Raw genomic sequence first — 21,367 nt, 5'->3', positions numbered from 1 at the left:
CATGTGTGTCTGGTCTGAAAAGGGTGACTGCTCTCTTTTTAGTGCAAGATAACACAGAGCCTGATTAAATTAATTCTATTAGCTTACTTGTAAAATAATTGCTTCCACCTTCTGGAAATATGAACTATATAATTATGAATTCTCCTTCAAAGTTAAGAAGAGTTTAAGTTATATTAATGAGGAAATAAATAAAAGAATTTGCAGTGCTATTAAAATCTCAGTAAAATACAATTAGGCAAGGCTAAAAATAGTGTACTATGCTTAGGGATGAAAATAGTAAATATACCCCTTTATTCAAAAGTACTAGTTAAAGAACATGAAGATAGCTGGCACAGTACTGATGGGAATAATGGATAAGAAGCTTGCTGTCTCCTATCCTATACCTGTCATTATGAATGACAGAACATTTCTACCTGTGAAAGGAAGAATGGATATTTTTGTCAAATGTTCCTGACATGCTACATTCTGCCCAGATTTAAATCACAGTTCAAGCTATAGAACAAGGAATTCAGAATTGATTTAAAATTGTTAAACTGTCTAAAATACATAACTGATAAGTCTGTCAGAGCTAGGACATTGGGATGAAAATTTCTTTTGTAGAGAATGGCTTTTCACCTAGCTGGCTTCCCAGCAGACATTAGACAGTGTGTAGTGGTATGGCCCCTTGGGCAGTTATGGGGAATCTCTGCCCATAAAAATATTCACAGCTCTTGATGAAGCCAAGAAAGACCTGCATTTCTAATGACTGCATTTGACTATATGACTGTATTTCTATAAAGCTAAGATTTCTGCAGACAAAGGTACCATCAAACACCAATTAAAATAACTGCATGGTCATTGTGGGATTTACTCTTTTCAGTCAGACAGGGAGAAAATTGTCAGCCTGATTCAAGCCTGATTGAAAATTGTCAGCCTGATTCTTCCTGTTTGTATCACCAAAAAGAGCTGGCATATATATATAAACATGAACATGATGATGACCATGCTTTTCCATCTTGCACAGGGGTTGAGATGGAAATAAGAATTGATAGGCTTGTGTGTTAGCATGCTTTTTAGAACTTCTGTCACAACTGTTTTTCAAGATGCTGAGATATAAACTATGATCCAAGTATTCCCTTGCATTTGCCCCCACATAGAAAATCTGCCTAACAACACTTCAATTGGGATTGAAGAGCAAAAAGGAATTGTAACTTATACGTCAAGGAGAAGCACTTTTCAGAAAGAATATAAAAGCAGTAAAACAAAGATGTACAAAGGGTTTTACATGATACCACTAAACAGAAATCTATTTCTGAGAATACAGATTAGAGAACAAATGTTGTTTACAGGAGAAATCTTTTGTTAAACAAGGAATCTAATTAATTCATTAGTTGGACTGGGGCACTTAGGTAACTGAATGTAAAGGGAAGTCACATCTTCTTCAAGTAAGGATCTGAAACTTTTTTCCTGAACAGGAAAGAAATAGGACATTTTGAAGACTCAAGGACTGCCAGCATGAACAACATTCTCTGACAGTATGTTAGGAATTACAGCCTCTAAAGAATGGACTTTAATGCTAACCCAAACAAGCTGTGTATTAGAGGCCAAGAAGCAGATAGAGAAGAGAAACTTGACAAAATCAGAGTTAGGCTTGCAAATGGCTCAAAAGCTGGCTGAATGCTTGATCTTAATTTTCACTAAAAAGGCAGTGTTTAATCTGTGGACTTAAAAGTGGAACAGGAAGTAGAAATAGGATTTATTATATCTGAGGTAGAAATTACATGCAAACCATCTAGAATCCTGGTTTCCCTAAACTGTACTCTTTGTGGAGGGACACACACCACCTGTGAGTCAGTCCATCTAAAATCAGAATCTTCAGCTAGGGGAGATTTGGTTCTGCAGCTGGTTGTTTCCCTGAAACGTTGTGCAACCAGACTGGAACAATGCCATCCATACCAGGTAGAGCAGACCTCACATCCAAGTGTTGAGGAAGAACTGGCCGAGAAGCTGGAAATCTTATAATAGTCACCTCAAATAAATAAACAAGCATGCAGTGGTGGTGGCATGTGATAAAATAACAACTCAATTTTTTGTTCAGAAGGAGAAATGAGAAGTCATTGATACCACCATCAGTTTGTTAGAGTGATAGCAACAGTCTTTAGAAACTATTTTTAAGAATTAGTTGAAAATGTGATACTTATAGATTAGAATTTCTTAGGTTTGCTGACATTAGGGTTGCATCGCACTACCCTCATAACTGTGAGTGCTGATTTATTTTCCAGACAGAAGTAATGTAATAGATCTCATTTGCCTTGAGGACAGCATTGATTATGGCTCTCTTTCAGGAATTATATAAATGAAGGATATCAGGATTATTACAAGAACTGTAAACTAGTTAATGAGTTGGTCAGAAAGGAAATGTCATTAAGCTGTGAGTATTAACCTGTAGGGAGGCTACTCAACAAAGATTAGATTGTTGACTGAGCTCATTTTAATCTTTTTTAAATGCTCTCAACAAAGTAAAAGAGTGTTGAAGAAATCCACCAATGACACAAAGCTGAAAGGCAGTGTTGGTACAAAGGATCCTGGGACTTTAAATATATTAGGTGACCTCAAATGGCAGATATTAAATAGATTTCAGTAACAAAAGTGCAAAGGCTTGGATTTAGGGACTGCTAAGAATAACCTCAGCTATAAGTGAGGATCTTGTTTAGAAATGGCTAAAATGGAGGAAAGCTTGGCTGACCACCCCTCACTCAAAGGTTGACTGTAAGATGTGACTGTGAAGAAAATAGTGTATGATCCTAGCATGTGTTAATGCAAATATTCTTAGTATAGATAGGGAAGCAACAATGCATTTGTATAATGTCCTGGTAAAACACCTGTGCTTGTTTGTAAAACACAAAATGCTGTGTGCATTCTGGTAAGACAGGAAAGCTTTATTTGAACTGGGGAGTTTGGAGAACATATATTAAGAAGCTTAAATCCAGATTTTCTTTAGTCCTGGAGAACAAAGGGTGATAGGATCTAAGGTGTCCCTCCATAAACAAATGGGGAAAGCAGCTAACAAAAGGAGCTCTTTAGATTTTAAAATTAAAAAAGTTATAACAGCAAACTTGTCCATAAAGTAAAAAATATGTTTTCTGACCACCTGAGCAGGGCAGTTGTAAAGGAGATTGATTGCTCATTGACCCTTGACCCATTTAATAAAAAGATCAAGAGGATTTTTTCTAGTGCCATGTTCCTTTGAAAATGCTTCAAGACTGCTACTAGCAACTTCAGTCTAAAGTTCATGAACTACAAGACTTTATTATTTCACCTAATATATATAATTACTGATAAAAAATTCATTATCATGGAACTTCCTAGAATTTGTTTAGACTATAATTACTCATAAGTATTCAAATGTTACTGTTTAATGATCATTCCTTTTTTATTTAATGCTGCTGCTTTGCAGTCTACCGATCTTTGGAGATCAGTCATGATTCAAAGAACTTCAGGTTTTGGGCAACCCCAAACCTTCCTGTAGGAAAGAGTTTAAGTGACCCATGTTGTTTTCATTATTATACTTTGTTTTCTTAGATACAAGTCCTCACTTTTCAAAATACAATTTTTAAGGTAGAGAGAGCTACTATGTCCATTTAAAAAGGAAGCAAGAGGAATCACATATTAGACCAAAGTCAGTTGTACAAGTGCAATGGAATCTAGAGCTCTAGATGAGAAGCAGCCTATCTTTGAAGATTACATCATGGTACAATAAAATTTTGGGTTACTCATAATAGTAGCTTACACAGAAAAAAAGATTCACTGTTCTGGCTAGGAATTAGGAGCAATTTAATTTCATTTGTTTTGATAGTTTAGTATGAATTACAATTAAAATACCGTTTGTTTTGATTTGCAGATGCGGTCTGTCGGACGAATATTTAAATTCATTGACATGCCAACAGAAGAGACAGAAAGCATTAAGCCACAGAAGAATAATCAGTTTTCAGATGCCCTTTTAATTGAAAACAGGCATGTGAAGGAAGAGAAGAACTGGCCGTCTGGGGGCCAAATGACTGTGAAAGACCTTACAGCCAAATACGGTGAAGGTGGACCTGCTGTACTAGAAAATATTTCTTTTTCAATAAGTTCAGGGCAGAGGGTAAGACACTGTTTTATTGTGGTTTCTTCTGACTTCTATTAAGCTTAAGTATAAAATTGTCATAAACCTATTTGATGACTAAAAAGGATTTTGAGTCCCGTAACATTTTCTAAATGAAATTGTTGCAAAATAAAATATCTTCTAAACTAACTGAAGAACAGAAATGACTTAGGATAAAATACATGTGCAACATTTTCCCAAGCTGTATTCCTGTGCCTGAAATCCTGCTGCTGTGGAGAGGGGAGCTTGCTGGTGAATGCAGGTGCTGGGGACAGGCTGACCCGACGGGGCAGGGCACAGAAGAATACAGGGTGCCGTGCCAAGGGTAACGCACCGCTGGCTGCGGCCGCTGGAGGGTGGAGGTGCCGTCTCACCCATGCCATGAGGGCTCTGTGCCACCCTCAATTATTGTGCAACATAAACAGCTCTATCCTTACAGGACTATCAACCTCTCTAATCCTCACGTGTGTTTGGGGCTGTGTTTAAGAAAGGGCTTTAGCTTCAGGACAGCATTTAGGTAGAAGTTTAACACTTGGCTTCAAGTTCATGCTAAAAGCCTATCCTTAGTGGAATGGAAAGAAAGGTTTGTGATTTCCTGAGCTGAAGGCAAACAGAGAAAGAGGAGATTTTAACTGTCCCACGTAAATGAGAAAACAGGTTCAGTGACAGCTCCCTGGCCTTGACATGAGGCACATATTCACTCCTAATTTGGATAGCACCAGTCTTTGCCAGTTTTTTTAGCTTTGTCTGGGTTTACACAAACTGAATGTTTCATCTACTAAGTTTGAGGGCACAAAAATTTTGAACCCAGAGTTCCAACTTCCTGTAGCACCATCCTGAAGGCACTCTGCATTTGAAAGAGAGATACCTGTGACTCCTGGAAGATTTTCTGGTAGATTTTCTTCCTGGAAGATCCCTTGAAGCAGTAGAGTAAGGAAAATAAAAGACACTTTTGTACTGTACAGAGAGGGGGAGAGAGCAGTAAAAACAAAAATTCTTTTCTCGAGGGCTGTGATTCAAGTTTTGTGATCAACCCTGGACTCAGATGCTCCTTAAACTGGAAAGAATTTGACTCTACTGCATAGGTAGTGCACCAAGAAGGAAAGAGGAGTTCTCCTCTGCTGAGGGATGGAATGGAATGGAGCACTCATCTAGTCCCACTACCTTACCACTTAATAGCTGTCCAGAAGTTAAAGCGTATTATCAAGGGCCTTTAAGACTTACAGGCTTGGGGCATCAATCACCTCTCTAGGAAGCCTGTTCCAGTGTTTGACCACCATGTTAGTAAAGAAATGCTTCCTAATGTCCAGTCTGACCCTCCCCAGTGCAGCTTTAAATTCTTTCCACATGTTCTCTCACTGGATCCCAGGGATAAGCGATCAGTTGCCCCTCAGCCTCCTCTCCAAACTAGACAAGCCCATCTTCCTGTTCACTCATCACAGGACATTCCTTTCAGCCCTTTCACCAGCTTTGTTGCCCTCCTCTGGACTCATTCACCTCCACATCCTTCTTAAACTGCAGAGCCCAGCACTGCACACAGCACCTGCAGTGAGGCTGCTCCAAAGCTGAATAGTGTGGGATAATTGCACCTTTTGCCCAGCTGGTGCTGATGCTGTGTTTGATCAGCCCAGGATGGGCTTTGCCCTCTTGGCTGCCTGGGCACACAGAACTGACTCTCATTGATCCCCCCCCTCAGATCCCTCTCTGCAGGGCTGCTCTGCAGCCACTCCTCTCCCAGTTTATACTTGTGCCTGGCATTGCTCCATCCCAGGTGCAGAATCTGACATTTGGATTGTTCAATTGCAATTAAATACTGCTCAGTGTTCCGAACGATCAGATTTCTCTGCAAGGCCTCGAGTCCTCAAGAGAGTCAACAGCATTTCCCAGTTTGGTGTCATCAGCAGCTTTGCTCATGGTGCATTTGACTACTGCATCCAGATCATTGCTGAATACATGGAAGAGAACTGTCCCTAGGATTGAGCCCTCAGGAGTAGGGCTGATGGCAGTCACCAGCAGAGGTAGCCCCATTCACTACAAGACTTCAGCCACTCTTCAGTATGGTCACACTAAAAAAGCAGCCCACACTCAGACAGGACAATGTTAGCTGTGTAAACCCAGATGTTGGGAAAGCAGCATCTCGGAGTTTGTTGGTGGTTACTGTAGATATTTTCTTTTTCTGGCAATAGGTTGTCTCCCCTACAAGGGAAGCACAACTTTTAAAAAACCTCAAAACCTATATTACTGTGTTTCTTCACACCTTAGAGATAAGAAAAATCAGCATCAACTGGGCAGGTAGAGGACTTGCGCAGATGCTTAGAGGTGTCCAATGGGATGATGTCTGCTGTAACCACTGCCTCTGCCCCAAGCTATCCCACTAATCAGAGTTAGGCCCTTTATTTTCAATCATATGAGAAGTAACTTACAAGGGTGATCCAAATGAACTCCCTACTTATTTTTCGGTTTCTGGATATGATTTTGCTGATGAGGGCTTCATGGCAAAGTGAAGGGAAAAGGCACAAAGAGCTGGGCTGATCAATGCAAGATAATAGACAAGCAAATTTCTGTCCTTCAGCTAAGGGTAGGCTAAAATATTTTTCATCTAGTTAATTCTAAAAAAAGAAAGAATAGTCACCCCAGTGTTTGATTCTGCCCTTGCTGTAGGCTTTTATCATTCCCACATAAATGATGTTTGCTATCCTGTTGAGATCCATCTGGACTGTTCTTCACTTCTGAGACCTCTAAGGCTTTTGCCTTAGTCTGTGATGTGAAGAGTATTAAATGTTTGCTTGTATGATTTGCATTGCAGGTGGGCCTTTTAGGAAGAACAGGTTCAGGAAAAAGCACTTTACTTTTTGCATTTTTAAGACTGCTGAATACAGAAGGGGATATCCAGATTGATGGAGTCTCCTGGAACACAGTCAGCGTGCAGCAGTGGAGAAAAGCATTTGGAGTGATTCCTCAGGTAATAAGATTATTGAATATTTTTTGTGCCTTTATTTTCATTGGTTCTATATCTGTATGTACATGTATGCTTTTAAGATGTTTGTTATTGTATGCTGAGAAAAAAAACAAACCATGGATTTTGTGAAAAGGGGAGTGGCATGGACAGGTGGAAGGATGCAAACTTTGAATTTTTAGGGTTTCTCTGCCTCTCCCACAAGAACTCTTCTAGAAATGGGAAGGTACAGCAGGCTCAAACAGAAGTATTTCCAACCTGCTAATCCCTGCCTCTCTGAGACAGTTTGCATTTTGATTCAGGATAAGATAGTGCCACCTCAAGAAAAAAAATACAATCAGTGTTCTCAGCTACTGTTTTCTGAAGCTCTACATCACATATTATGGTTAACATGTGGACACTGCACATTGTGTGCTTTCCCTGGCAGACTGGTAGCAAACATATAAACCTAGGGCTTCTGAGTCTCTTGCCAATGTTCCTGCCACTGCACAGCATCTTGTATCAGTTACATCTGTGGAGTAACACTGATATGTGAGTCACACATATTGACCATCTCTTCTTTGACAGTTATACATCAGATAGTTCTTCAGTTTCCAGACATGCACAATGTCCTCCATAACAGTATTCATTCCTTTGGAAATCCTGTGACTGTGGCAGACTAATTCAAGTAACACTTGATGGCAATCTCACCAATGAGTTGCTCATTGTGTCAGGCAGCAGTGGGAGATCGACTGCAGATCAGCCTGCCTCGCTGGGAGGGGCCAGGCAGCCTGTCCTGCCTTTATCCATCCATCCATCCTTGAGGGTGGCTACTAGCCCCAGAGACTGAAAAATATGGTTTGATCCCCAGTCACCTTGGATGACCTGCTCTTTGACACACCCACAAAGGAGTGGGCCAACCAAGGTGCCCAAGCAGCCCTTTTTAGCTGTTAGCTGTCAAACCCTAATTGTGCAACTCCCTATCCTGCCCCCACAGTAAAGCTGTTTCCATCTTGTTGCTGTAAAGATTTGATTTGGTCCCTGATAGTTTCCCATCTGAGAAATGTTGTTTTTGTCTTAGAAATCTGGTGATTGTATGTGTAGTATAAAGCTGTTGTTGCAGTGACTACATGACACACTTTAAAATAGTAGGAGAGACTCTGGGACAGACAGACTGTTAAAAATAAAAATGCCCTAAGTTTTACAGCCTGGGTCACTGTTAAAAGACACTGAAATATTCATGCTGGAAGAAAAATGGCCTCGATTTTGCAAACACAAGGAGGACTAAGAATTCAATTTTTCAATGGGATGATCAGGTTTGATAGCTTTCCTCTTCCCTTTCAAATATGTTATTCCATGGTAGCCCAAGTGCCATTTATTTAGGGTAGGCATACAAAGCAGGCACAACTTTCTTTTCTTTGTGCATTTCATGCTCTGAAATTTTCTAGAGGCAGCAATTTTTTAGCACTTTGACCTTGTCAGAACAGACCCTTTCCTCCCTGCCACGTTACACCCTTAACAAACCAAGCCTAACAGAGCAGTGTTGAGTCCACGTGTTGCATTAATTTTTTACCTGAGCTCTGCCTGTCACACACTGCCTGCAGAGCTGAGGCTTGCTTGGCAAGCTGCCATTTGATAACTGACCTCTTGTCACCACTTCTGTCGTCTCTTCAACATTTTCATATCTATCTATTCCTTTAAACTCTTATTTCTTTATTGCAGCTGGTTCAGTTCTGCAGAGTAATTGTTGCTTGTGACTACGACAAAAATGTCCCCCATTCAGATCAAGGCAGCTGTGCAGTGAATTGCATGTGCAGCTGCTTGTATTTAGTTTAGAGGACAGGTATGTTGTACAGCTGTCTTCTGAAGCATGGCTGTACAGGATGAAGGATGCTTTTACCAGTAAGGTATGTCTGCACTGGAAAATTTTCCTATAGAGCCAAGTATACATTTCTGTATTGGAAGGGGCTTCCTTATCTCTCTCATAGTCATCTTTTTCTTCTCAGCCTTTTGCCCTTTGGGATGTGGTTGCCCACCAGAATTTCTGTGTTCCATCTCCAGCTGTCCTTGGGAATGCATGGACTGAGAAGTAATTTGAATGCTTGGTAACAAGCAGTCTCATTGTCTCAGTGAAAATATGAGGGATAATTCTCGTAGCTGAGCACTCACTATAGAGTCACTAATGGTATAGAAAATATCATTCTGCAACCATCAGCAAAATGCAAGAGACATTTATTACATGAGCATATAACTTGCCCTTCTGCTAGTGAGGTGCATTGTTAGTTCATTGTTAAAATTACACATTTAGTTCACATTTGGAAGTCCCTGATACATGGATCAATGCCAAATAATCCCAGCCCTCCATTCTCTCTAAGGTCATGAGAGTTGCCAGCCTGTTTGCATGCTTCAACTCACTGCACTTGTCCCAAAGCCTTGGCAAAGAACTGCACATTATGCCTCAAAAGTTCCCACATTCAGAACAAAATGAAGTTTTCAGCAGCACTTTCCCAGCAGGAAGGAGAAATTGCATATGCCACCCTGCCTTTCCCAGCAGAACAAAGGGAGCCTTTTGTTCTTTGCAATTCACCTAAAGCTTCAGAATGGAAAAAAAGTTGCCTTTCCTTTCCTGGGAGGCTGTCCTACAGCAAAACCTGGATATTCACTGTCTCCAGGAGAGGCTTCGCCAACAAAAGGAGAACGGAGTTCCACCTGAGGCATGCTTCCTCCTGAAAATTTTCCAACACTCTCCTTCAATTCCTTAACCCCAAGTTTCCCAATTTAGTAGAAAATAAGTGCTTTTCCAGTGTGGGAACTTCACTAAAGCACCACCACATGGCACACACAGAGTCCTAAGACTCTGCTCTCTGCTCCATGCAGGCTGTGCTGGAATGACCTGCAGGGTGCTCAGGGATCACACTGAGCAGAAGCAAAGGTAAACCCCTTGTTTCTTTCAGTATCTCAAATCTGGCTGCCATGCCTTGTAGAGGTGTGAAGGGTTAAATGATATAAAACATATTTCCTGAAGCACTCACAAGGAAGTTCCTTGCTGTAGCTTCTCACCTGGCTGTGCTGCTGAAGCCCAGCCTGCCCAACACTGCTCCTACAGGCTGTTTGTCATTCTCCCAGAAACAATTACTGCACTCACACCAGGCTGTACTTTTGCACCCATTATCTTTTCTTCCTGGACAGGCTTTTCTGATGATTCTCCTGCCAATATTTGCTCACCACATTTCCAGAGGGAGGATTTTCAGCATTTGGTTTCAACACAGTAAGGCTTTAAAGCCTGGGCCGTCATGCAGATTGCATCCTGAAATATTTAATGGAGTCAGATTGAGGACATGCCTTCAGAAATTTGTGTTTGAGGGGAGAACAGGAGACCTGCAGTTGATTTTCAGTTAAAACAAGTGATGAGAGACCTGAGACCCATGAGGTGCTGCTAGCTCTGAGGAAGGGCATGACTTCTGATGTTTTGTTTAGTGTTATTCCATGCATCCTGCTGGATCTCACAGTTTTCTATATGTAAATACTCCATATAGAGTTAAAATCAAGCTCAACATGGAGAAAAACCTTTCTAGAGTTTGCAGGACTGCCAGCTGACAAAAAAAATTGCTTTGCTCCTTTATTTTACTGAAGAAGTGAAATTTTGCAACTTTTATCTTTGTAGTTCCAGTTTTTCAGCAGCTGTCACATTCTGTTCATTGTATAGGTCTGTCTGTCTGTCCGTCTGTCCGTCTGTCCGTCTGTCTGTCTGTCTGTCTCCAGCACTATTTCTCATACCCTTCAGGCCTGCTTACTTTTGGAGGTCATAGCTGCTTTGTGGTGTGCCAGCACACTCCTGTCTGGTGCAGCTGCTCAGCAGGGGCACTTCCCGCAGAGGGACCTGCAGGGCACTGGGGTGAGGCAGCATCACCATGGTGGGGAGTGCCTGCTGCATCAGAGCCATGCACAGAGGAGCTGGGGGTGTTAATTAACAACCCCTCATGCTCATGCTCGTTCTGGGCAGTATACAGGTTGAACCCATACATCATAGGTTCAGTGTTGCCAGGGGCACAGCACTTGTATTTACCAGAAAGCTCTGTGGGAGGCAGATGTTTTGTCCCTAAAGGACGCTTATGAAAACAAATCCTCTAACTTTGCATCTGGTGCTAAAGCATTCACACAGTAACTTGATTTTACTTCGTGTTGATATTGCTGTAATAACACAGGCACATTTGTCCTCCAGCCCTGGGGCATGTGGGAGTAAGAGTCCATGGGTCTTGCTGAGGACCTGCACACAGGTTGCAGCAGCAGCTTCTCACAGACAGGATACTCTTCCTCCTTAGCAGCCTCTTGTCAGCTGATCCTTAACTCTTCTGTGAGCCTTTCCTTAGGTACTCTGGGGTCTTGATTCTCCACATACCACATAAATTGCTTAGGAAGCTTATTGCCCCCACACACCAATACACAGAGGCTGTAGCCACTAATGGGGATTAATGCCCTTCAGAAGGGTTGATTTGCAATATTTGGGGTGGTCAGAACATAAACATGACCATATTTATGTTGCTGAATGTTTTGCTTGTGGGTGGATGTCAGGTCTAAGAAACTGTTTGTTGTATAATCACACCTACTGTCATCCTGTGGGAATTTTAACAAGTGACCAAGAAGGAAATTATTCCAGATTTGCTGCCAGTCTACCCAGCCATCAATTCACTCTTCCAATGCTCTCCTTATTTCTGCTTCTTCCATATTTATGAACAATGTAAGTCCTTCATATTCACTTTTGGGTGTTTTTGTTTCACTTTAGACTTCAAGTTTTTAAGAATGTGAAGAGATTTGTTTCTGCTTCTCTTCAAGCAGACCATTAACTGTGCAGGTCACTCATGTGGTATTTACTTAAGTGAACCCTATATGGTTTCTAATGAGCTGGGAGGAAGGAGGTGTTGAAACGGAGAGAGAAGTACCAGAATTCAGGACAATGAAATATTTACTTTGTGGGGATGAAAATCCAACCCTGCTTTTGGGAATAGCTTGCTTTTAGTGCCCTGCTTCTTGAAAGCAGAGTTATTAGAAATAGCAGCAACTTCAGAGGAAAGTTGTACCCCTTATTGGTCTGCCTGGTGCACTTCAGCAGGAATGTTTTTCAGCCCTATCTTCTTTAGAACTGGTTTGTTCAGTTAACTATTCTTTAGCACTGAGAAATGAAAACATGCATTCCATTAGTTAAATGTATGGGGCTCAGAGTGTGAGCAAACCCACGTCTGACACTGTTTCCACAGCACTGCTATTTCCACCACACCCACTCCTTGGAAGAACCTAATCCTGCTGCAAATATGTCACCCCACTCATGCCACCTAACCGGTGCAGGGCATGGGAAAAGGACTGTGCTATACTTCACTGAAGCTTTCACTGTTATTAACAATAACAATTATAAGGGACTCTTTCCCCTTTGTCCCTACAAAAATTACTTCAGTGATTAATTTTTAGCTGAGTGTGGTTCTGCAGCTCTGTCAGTGTATTGTTTGCCATGTGTTGAAGGTATCATTGCACTTAAATCCACCCCATTGAGCGCACAGCACCACAGTGCAGCTGCTTTTCTCCTCTGGTTTCTTGAATTAGTTATTTCCTTCTCTTTTAAACCAAATACATTGGCAATAGCATGCATATCTTAATCTAGCAAATTAATTAATGTAATTTATTTTCCTCTGTAATGTTTACACTTTTAATTAATAATAATTAAATGATTAATGTAAATGCGTGTATAAATCACTTTGAAATCTGATGAAAGAATGCCAAGTTCCCAGGTTGGGTCAGATGGAAATCATGGCAGACAGGCCAAACTCTGGGAGAGCACTTGCAAGTGTATTCTCTCTCATTTTCTGTTGGTACAGCTAGTCCTCCTCTGCTTTTGGTAGTGTTTGACTACCAAGACTCCAGGAACTTACGTGGCTATGAATCACTGGCATTTCAACATATTTTCTCTAAATAAATACTTTGTTTAGAAAGACGGGAGAAAATAATTGTCTCAATTTTTTCCCCTTGGTATTTGTTGCGTACGTACACAGAAAGAGCAAGCAAATGGTGGTATTTCTCAATAAGGCACTTAAATTCTTTGAGAGCATGTTCTCCGTGCTACAAGCAGTGGGTGTACCTTACAGCATAGAAAAAACCAGTTTCTTAAATGTCCTACAGCCTCAGTGTCCCTTGAAGAACCTAATTTCTCTCAGAATCCACCCCATGTAAAAAGAGATTCAACAAATATTTAATTTTGTCTGAGTCACTGCTTCTTGAGCTATAAAATATGTATCTAAGGTATGATGGCCAAAATCTGCTTGCCTGAACTGATGAGGGAAGCAGAATGGAGTAGCAAACTTCAGCTGGAGAAGGGCGTGTTCTCTCTCAGTGCCAGGAAATGTGCATCCTCTTCCTCTCCTGCACTGGAACAGGGGCAGAGCAGGAGCCAGCACAGCCCGCGGTGTCCAGCAGGGAAAGCTCACCCAGCGGGCTGGGGCTGCTGCAGCCGTGTGACAGAGGGACACAGGGATGGGGACATGGTGAAATGCCAGGGAGCAGAATGATGCTGAGATGTGCGTTTGGCTACAATTTATTAGAAAATGAAATTCATTGATGAAAAACAGCTTAGGACAACGCCCCTGAATTTTGACAAATAATAAGCAATAATAAGTGTGCTGGTTTGACCAGGCTATGGTGCAAGAAGGACTCCTCTCCTCTTCATGAACTGAAGATTGAGTATTCTAAAGGGTGGTGCCGGACTGAGAGTTGGTGATTTTGGGGGAATGTATTGCATTGGGAAATTTGGTGGGGGAGGAGGAAGAAAGTGCTTTTGTAAGGTTTTTTTCATTTTTTCCCTTATGTTTTTTTTTCTTTCTTCTTTTCTTGTAGTTTAGTTAATAAAGTTTTCTTTATTTCTAAGCTGGAGCCTGCTTTGCTTATTCCTGTTCGCATCTCACAGCAGACACCAGGGAGAGGGTATTCTCATGGGGGCACTGGCTCTGTGCCAGGCCTAAACCATGACATTAAGCAATAGTTTTTCCTCTCTAAGCAAAATTGTGGAAACACACACTTTAGGTCTATAATTTTCTTTTGGTACGTTTGAATGTGTTTCACATAGTCACGAATCAAAAATAGTTTTAAAATGTTTATTTCAAAATGAAAATGCAGGAAATGTTTTATTCTGAAAACTGCTGAAGTCTGAGGTTTGCTGGTTTTCAGGCAAGTTTGGCTAAGATTTTGTTAAAATAATTGCCAAAATCTTATAAATAAGCATTTTCAAAATCACTTTTTTTGGAAAAGCATTTTAAAAAAATTAATAACCTGCAGTTAGCTCTATCTGGTAATTGCAGAAAGTAATTCTTTTGTCTGTATGCTTCACAATTTCCAATGTTTTATACAATGTTTCAGGTTATCTATCTACCTGTGTCTGTATGTCTTTTTTCTTGCAGAAAGTGTTCATATTTTCTGGAAGTTTTCGGATGAATTTGGATCCTTATGGGCAGTGGAATGATGAAGAAATATGGAAAGTTGCAGATGAGGTAAAGCTGTTCAGTGTCATTTGTCTCCCTCTGGTGATGTGGTTGCAGCAGGGTGCTGTGTAGGTCTAATGATTGCCATATTTTACATTTATGTAGAATCTTAAGAAATAAGGGCAGAGGATAGGTCATGCTGTGCTACAAACCATATCTATTATTCTTATGTAAATAGATAGTTCACTTCTCAGGCCAATGGGAAGCCAGCTGGGAGGAGCTCTCTGACAAGGCATTCAGGCTTTTGTTCTACTTGTGTCATGGAGCTTCCTGTGCCATGGAAAATAAGAGTCATGGAATGTTAGAATTCCGAACCTGAAGGTCGTCTTCTAATATTTTGTTGAGTTTTCCACAACATTTTTTTTTCCAATTCCCAAGCTTAGGGGCCAGATTCTGTTTCCATGTTGCACTGGTGCCACACATTGCAGGTGTCAGGTGCCACTCTTGGCTCTGACAGTGCTGCATGGGTTGCAGAGGTGTCTGTAATGCCCAGGAAAAGTCAGGTGAGCATTACAGGAGGCAAAGGGCTGCAGCCCAGAAAGTGGGTACCTTTCCCCAAGGTACAGATGACCTAATTAATTCAGACCTAACCATACATTGGTGCCACTTTCCTTCACTACAAGTCTCAAGTATCAAAAAGTGCTTACAGGTGTGGGACTTAATCTGAAAGCTTCCTCCTTTCCCATCCAGGAGGTTAAATCTGCCTCTGCTTGCTTTCTTGGGTTTTTCTAATTTCTTCCCTATATTTGGAAAAGAGGAAAGCAGACACGTTCTGTAATTTACTGTCAAATGAAAATATCATGACTTTTTTGTTTAGATGGTGTGACAGCAGCTTTTCAGACAGCCCTAGTGGAGGCAACAGTGTGCTCATGCTGTTTCTCTGCTTCTCTAAGGCTCAGGAAAAAATTTAGTGTGGATCAATATCCTCTTTCTTGAAGAAGATAAGCTCTCCTGCTTTGGAGAATTGTTTTTAGTGTGTTTGAATTGAGCTTGGGATTTTAAAGAGCTAAACCTGATTTACAATGGCGTGAAAACAATTTTATTTTGAAGTGTTTATCATTAAGGAGTTGGGCAAATCTGTATTTGATACGGAGGTTTTCATTGCACGGGCAAGAATGCAAAGCAAATAAAAAAAGAAAGAGCTGTAATACTTTTTACTAGGAGTGATTGGATTGTTTACCAAGTTCATGCTCTTGAAGTCTGGCTCAGCAGTGAGTCAGTGTAACTTGGGGAGCACGGCACAGAAATGAGCTGTCAGCTTATTCCAGACCCATGTTGACTGTTGAGGATTTAGAGGATCCTCCTGAGATCAGCATCAGCTTTTTACACTCCTTGCAATCTGCTGCAGAGAACAAGGCCTTGTCTGATGTTGCAGTTTTATTGCTCCCATATTTCAGCACCTGAATCTGTCAGATTTGTTGACTTGTGAGCTTAAGTCCTACTCCTGCAGTCAGCTGTCTGTCTGAACCTATGGGTACATGGAGAGACCTTGTGCAGTTTTAAGAAGAAAAGACCTTTTCCATCGATTGAATGCAGAATTTCATTAAGGACACAATGTGTGTTGAAAAGAGAACAAGGAACAAAACACTGGCATTAATCTGCATAAAAATCAAAGCACGAGCTCTTCAGAAACACAACACATATACTCATACACCACAGTTTAATTTTGTTTCCATGCAAAGGGAAACCCCTTTGTAGGAATTCTAATTTTTTGTTTTCCCTGAAATGCAAATTAGTTGCAGATCAGTAATATTTAAAAAATCCAGGGGAGGTGGCCTTTATAAATTTCTGGAGTTTCATTACATTTTTGTAGAGTTTTATAGAGACATGCAACTCACATATATTTCCCAGTTTTCATATTTTGTAAAAATGTCTCTTGAAACTCTGCTGATAAGGCCAAGGACCATAGTTGGTTTGGATCTGTGGAAGATGGAAAGCTTTGCTTGGAGGTGTAAATCTCACAAGGAGAGTAAACAGGAACACTGGCAGAAACAGTCAGAAAACATCTCCTGGGCTGGACTTTGATTTCTGGTTCAAAGGCAGCAGCTTTACTTGGCATGGGCACCTTTTTAAACACTTTGTCACCAGTGCCAGAGGGAAGCCCCTTGTGCCTTTAGTGTAACCAAACTGCACAAGACCTTTGGGGCAGCAAAAGGAGCACCTGGAAACACTGTCAGAGCTGTAGAGACAACAGCCATGGTGACTGAAGTTATTTTCTGTTGTTATAATGTAGCATATAAATTTTGGTCATTTATATTTTTAAACTCCTAGTAACCAAAGAGGCCTGTTTTCCTTTCAAAAATCACTCTCCATAGCATTTAGAATGATGTAAATGATTACCACAGTCAGCAGTAATTATGTCTTGCCAACTTTTTGTGTCCTTTTTTCTCTGGCAGGTTGGGCTGAAGTCTGTAATAGAGCAATTTCCAGGCAAGCTTGATTTTGTTCTTGTGGATGGAGGGTGTGTCCTCAGCCATGGCCACAAGCAGCTGATGTGCCTTGCCCGGTCAGTTCTCAGCAAAGCTAAAATCTTGCTGCTCGATGAACCAAGTGCTCACCTGGACCCTGTGTATGTTTTGTTCATTTGTTCTGGTTTTTTTCTGTTAATATGGAATAGGAAAACCCATGAGGCAGCACCATCTAAGGAGATCTTTTGTAACTTGTGTGGCCTATTACTAAGTCTGATTTCAGTAATGCATGTTGGTAATTCTGTGCAGGGGGCCAGGGAAGCCTGGCTACAGCCTTTACTCTATGGCAGATAGGTTCTTTGACAGCAGAGGTGCAGCTGAGGCACCACAGAGCTGTGTACCTGAGCAAAGCTCTACAACCCACAGCCAGGCTGTTAGACATGAGTGTTATGGGCCTGTGCAGTTATGGGCATGCACACTGCATTGTTTGTTTGCCTTTCAGAACTTCCCAAGTGATCAGGAAGACCCTGAAGCACGCGTTTGCCAACTGCACAGTGATACTGTCCGAGCACAGGCTGGAGGCGATGCTGGAATGCCAGAGGTTTTTGGTGAGCATTTCTCATGGGCTCACTTACTGCTCTCTCATCACATTTGATGAACATGCAAAACACACCAAGTGGAAATTATGTTTTTCTGCATTGATGGGGGTCATTCAGGGCAGTTAAGCAACCTACTCACTAGCAGAACTGCAGCAGGCTCCTGTTTGCTCCTTCACCTGATCTGTGACAGATGAGCTGGGTCTTGCTCTGGAGGAGCAAGAAGGAAAGTTTCAACCAGAAGGAAAGTTGTGTAGATTATCCAGCTGCTGATCTAGCAGCTGGCGCCTTATATTTTTGATTGGCTCAGGAGATTCAGAAAAATCTCAGCATCTCACAGTTTTACAATTGCAAATGCAGAATCAGCTACACTTGAGCAATAGGAGGCTGCCTGGGGAAGAGGAGTTTCCTAGTATGTAATGATCAGAATTGCTGACTTCTTTAAACAAGCCATGTAAATATTGCTTTCACATGTAATCAAGGGGACAAATTACTAGAGTCCTGGGGTATTCCCTTTGTTACATAAAAATGGTTAGTAAAGAAAAAGCAAGTTATGCAAATTTTTCTTAAAAATAAGGTTCTTCTCTCTTCCCAAGAGTATTTTTTTCACTCTTCTATGAGAGGGCATCTAAATTTTATTAGCAGAATGAAACATGGTTTTTGATGTGTATTTGATTGGATGCATTAGTACAGCAGGAGGAACAGTGCCTGGAGTTAAAGCAGGCTAGTCAGCAGGCAAGTTGTACATCCCTTAGGATGTGCTGCTCCTCGGTGTGTGCTGGACTCAGCCTCGCCCCCAGCAGGCAGGCAGCCTCACCTAAGAAAACGCTTCCCACCCTCCAGACCACATTTTAGCAACAGAGATGCTAAAAGTTCTCTCCTGTCAGATCTGTGCCCTTACCAGAGATGTGCTGACATTGCAGTGCCAGCGAAGGAGCCTGATTTTTCCTTGGCTCCTGCCTGACAGAGAGACTGGCACAACCCTACAGGGTAAACTTATTGTCTCCTTCAAATAGAGGTGAGCAGTGCTTCCTTGTTTAGTGAGAAGAGAGCAAAGAAAAGCTGGCACCTTGCTGGCAGCCTCCTCTCTCTGCTTGTGATAGAAAAATTAACACTTTCTTAGCTGGGCAGTCTAGCAGTGCCAGGGAAATGCCAAGGTACTGGGAGACTTCAATAAAGGGACTCAGAGGTAAAACCAAGTCTCAAGGAGAAACCAGCCAGTGCAGCAGCACTTTATAATTTGGGCACTAGACACCTTTTCCATGTGTTCAAATTTGAATGCATGTTTTTGTGGTTTTAATTAGAAACTGCAGACTAGAAATTAGAAATTGTTAGAAGATGTTTGCCATGTTTTCATGTCTCTTGCCTGATCCATTAGTTGCTTTAGCTGAATTCTGTCAGCACCACCACTGCTCATCTAACAGAGTGATGTTTCTCCAGGTGATTGAGGACAATAAGCTGAGGCAGTACGAATCCCTTCAGAAGCTGCTGAACGAGAAGAGCTCCTTCAGGCAGGCCATCAGTCACGCTGAGCGCCTTAAGCTCCTGCCAGCACACCACAGAAACTCCAGCAAACGTAAACCCCGACCCCAAATCACTGCCTTGCAGGAGGAGACAGAGGAAGAAGTGCAGGAGACAAGACTGTGAGAAGCTGTATAGAGACCTTTGTGGAGTGAATGGTCAGCAGTGCCCCACCGTGACAGGACCAGCACTTCTGAAGCTGCCTCAGCCATGCACAAATTCAGCCTTCCAGGAGGTGTTTACTGAAGCGACCACATGAGCATGTGGGAATTGCTTCCCTTCTGTGGTTAATCATGTGCAAGTTAGCACACTCTTTGAGGCTTTGCCACTTATAGTGGTAAAACCAGATTTCCTTTGGAAAGCTGCTCTCATTGGATACAAATGAGATGGCAAGCAGAAGTAACCTGCCTAGCCTGACACAATTGCTTCAGAAAACCTTTAGAAAGGTTCTTGCTGGGGTGAGAGGACTAGACAGCAGGAAGAATGTGAAAAAAAAAATCAAATCTGTGTGGAAAATAGAAAAATCAGTAAAAAACTTCTGTGGATTCACTTCCTGCAACTGAATTAAGGGACAGTATCGGCAAGGCACACAGAAAACTTCCTCCTCTTTGTTTTCCATGCAGCAACTGTAATTTCAGCTTAGCAGGAAAGGCCAAATGCCACATGCATAGGTGAAAATGAAGGAAAAGAGGATATTGTCTTGGAAGCCAATCAACATCTGTCATATCTCCACAGTTAAGGGAGAATTGGTATTTCCTCTGAAAACCTAGGAGACTGTTAACCTGACCCTGCACACACTCACAATTGGATGAGTGCAGGCTGACATCAGTATCTAGCAAAAGGTAGGACTCCTGGCAGTGAACCTGTAATAGTCTGTATAGGTCTGGCATCTTTATATGCTTTTTACTTTGGCCTAATGAAAAAAAAAGGGGGGAAGAAACCTCTCAGAAGTAGACTTTAATAATGAAATTAATTTTTATACTCTTCTGGTTTGCAGTTTTATTATGGAACTGAATGTTCTCCAGGATATTTTATTTATTTTAATATTCTTTCAAACTTTTGCTAAGGAAATTATGTATTTTAAGAGTGATTACGTACTATAAAGAAAAATATATTTGTACAAAAAGTTTTATATTTGGATTGTTGCAGGGATATTTTGCTACTAGAATTTGATGTCTCATTATGCTAGAGCTGTTGAAAACGAGGGCAGCCCCAGAGTTTGGCCAGGTACTGTCCAATGCTGTCTTTGTGCACTAAAGTATTCTAGTGATATACAGGTGTTTTAGATTATTTTTTTTCTTTAAATAAATTTTTAAAAAGAGAAACCGCCTGTATGACACATTATAGCCCCTCCTGCTGCCATTTGTGAGGCAGGCACTGGGGACTGAATCTGCTACTTCCACTTCAGTCCTTGCCGCCTATCACAAACACGGCCATGATTTTTAGCAGCAGCTCTGTCCTTTGGGAAGGCGGCGGCTGGAAGCGCGGCCCGGGCGGCGCTAGGTGGTGCTGCGGGCCTCAGACGCTGCGGCGCGGCCTGCGCTAGGCCCGGCTCCCCTCAGAGCCCGAGCCCTGCAGCTGCCAAGGGCAGCACAGGCAGGGCTTGGACTGAACTCATTCAGGCTCGGGCTAAACTCATTCAGGCTTGGACAAAACTCCTTTAGGCGTCCAGGAGCAGCAGCTGGCCTGGGGGCGGCGCTGGGTGCGGTGGAGCCCGCAGGCACCGGGGCTCACTCCAGCTGCTCGCCCTTCGTCCCGCTGGTTTCCCTCTAGCTCTGTCCCCCTCTGCAGGCCTTCTGGCCTTCATTACACATTTCCTTTGCAAATATTGGCGGTTTTTTCCCTGCCCTGTCCCTCATACTGTACTTTTATGCTTGTCTATCTTTAGCACTTACCTGGGTCTCTTTCCTTTCTTTCTGTGGGGGACACCTTGTGCTGCCTGATTTTCTCCACAAAGCAGTGCCTCTTCCTCACAGAGTATTCTGCATACCCTTGGGTCTCAGTTTTGCCATGTCACTGTTTCTTTGCCACTAAGCTGTGCTTTATTCATAACAATGGAAAACCAACTGTATACTGAAGTATCATCACTTTCGAATCCCATCTCCACTCCCCTTATCCCCTCAAACTGTTCACCTCACACTGTTTGTCCCTTTTCTGACACAGTCAGCTCTCCATTTGTACAAGTCCTTACAGAGTATATGGCCAAGGCTGGCTGGGAGGCCAGGGCTGCTGAAGTGTGGCCAAGTCTAAGGAGGCGTGCCAAG

At 42.0% G+C, this 21,367-nt stretch overlaps 1 protein-coding gene across 1 annotated transcript in view; it reads left to right on the top strand.

The window, feature by feature from the left end:
- The window catches only part of CFTR (CF transmembrane conductance regulator), an 87,701-nt gene extending 67,326 nt beyond the window's left edge, over window positions 1–20,375 (top strand). The window contains exons 22-27 of the mRNA XM_059472683.1: window positions 3,881–4,123; window positions 6,930–7,085; window positions 14,498–14,587; window positions 16,975–17,147; window positions 17,489–17,594; window positions 19,023–20,375. Of these exons, the coding sequence (XP_059328666.1) occupies window positions 3,881–4,123; window positions 6,930–7,085; window positions 14,498–14,587; window positions 16,975–17,147; window positions 17,489–17,594; window positions 19,023–19,229 (975 nt within the window). The 3' untranslated portion in view covers window positions 19,230–20,375. The remainder of the gene's footprint in view (window positions 1–3,880; window positions 4,124–6,929; window positions 7,086–14,497; window positions 14,588–16,974; window positions 17,148–17,488; window positions 17,595–19,022) is intronic.
- Window positions 20,376–21,367: the final 992 nt, after the last annotated feature.

The sequence above is a fragment of the Ammospiza nelsoni genome, chromosome 5 (assembly GCF_027579445.1).
Source record: "Ammospiza nelsoni isolate bAmmNel1 chromosome 5, bAmmNel1.pri, whole genome shotgun sequence".
NCBI classification, from domain to species: domain Eukaryota; kingdom Metazoa; phylum Chordata; class Aves; order Passeriformes; family Passerellidae; genus Ammospiza; species Ammospiza nelsoni.
The sequence above is the reverse complement of the archived record's forward strand: the minus strand, read 5'-3'. Positions and strand labels throughout refer to the sequence as shown.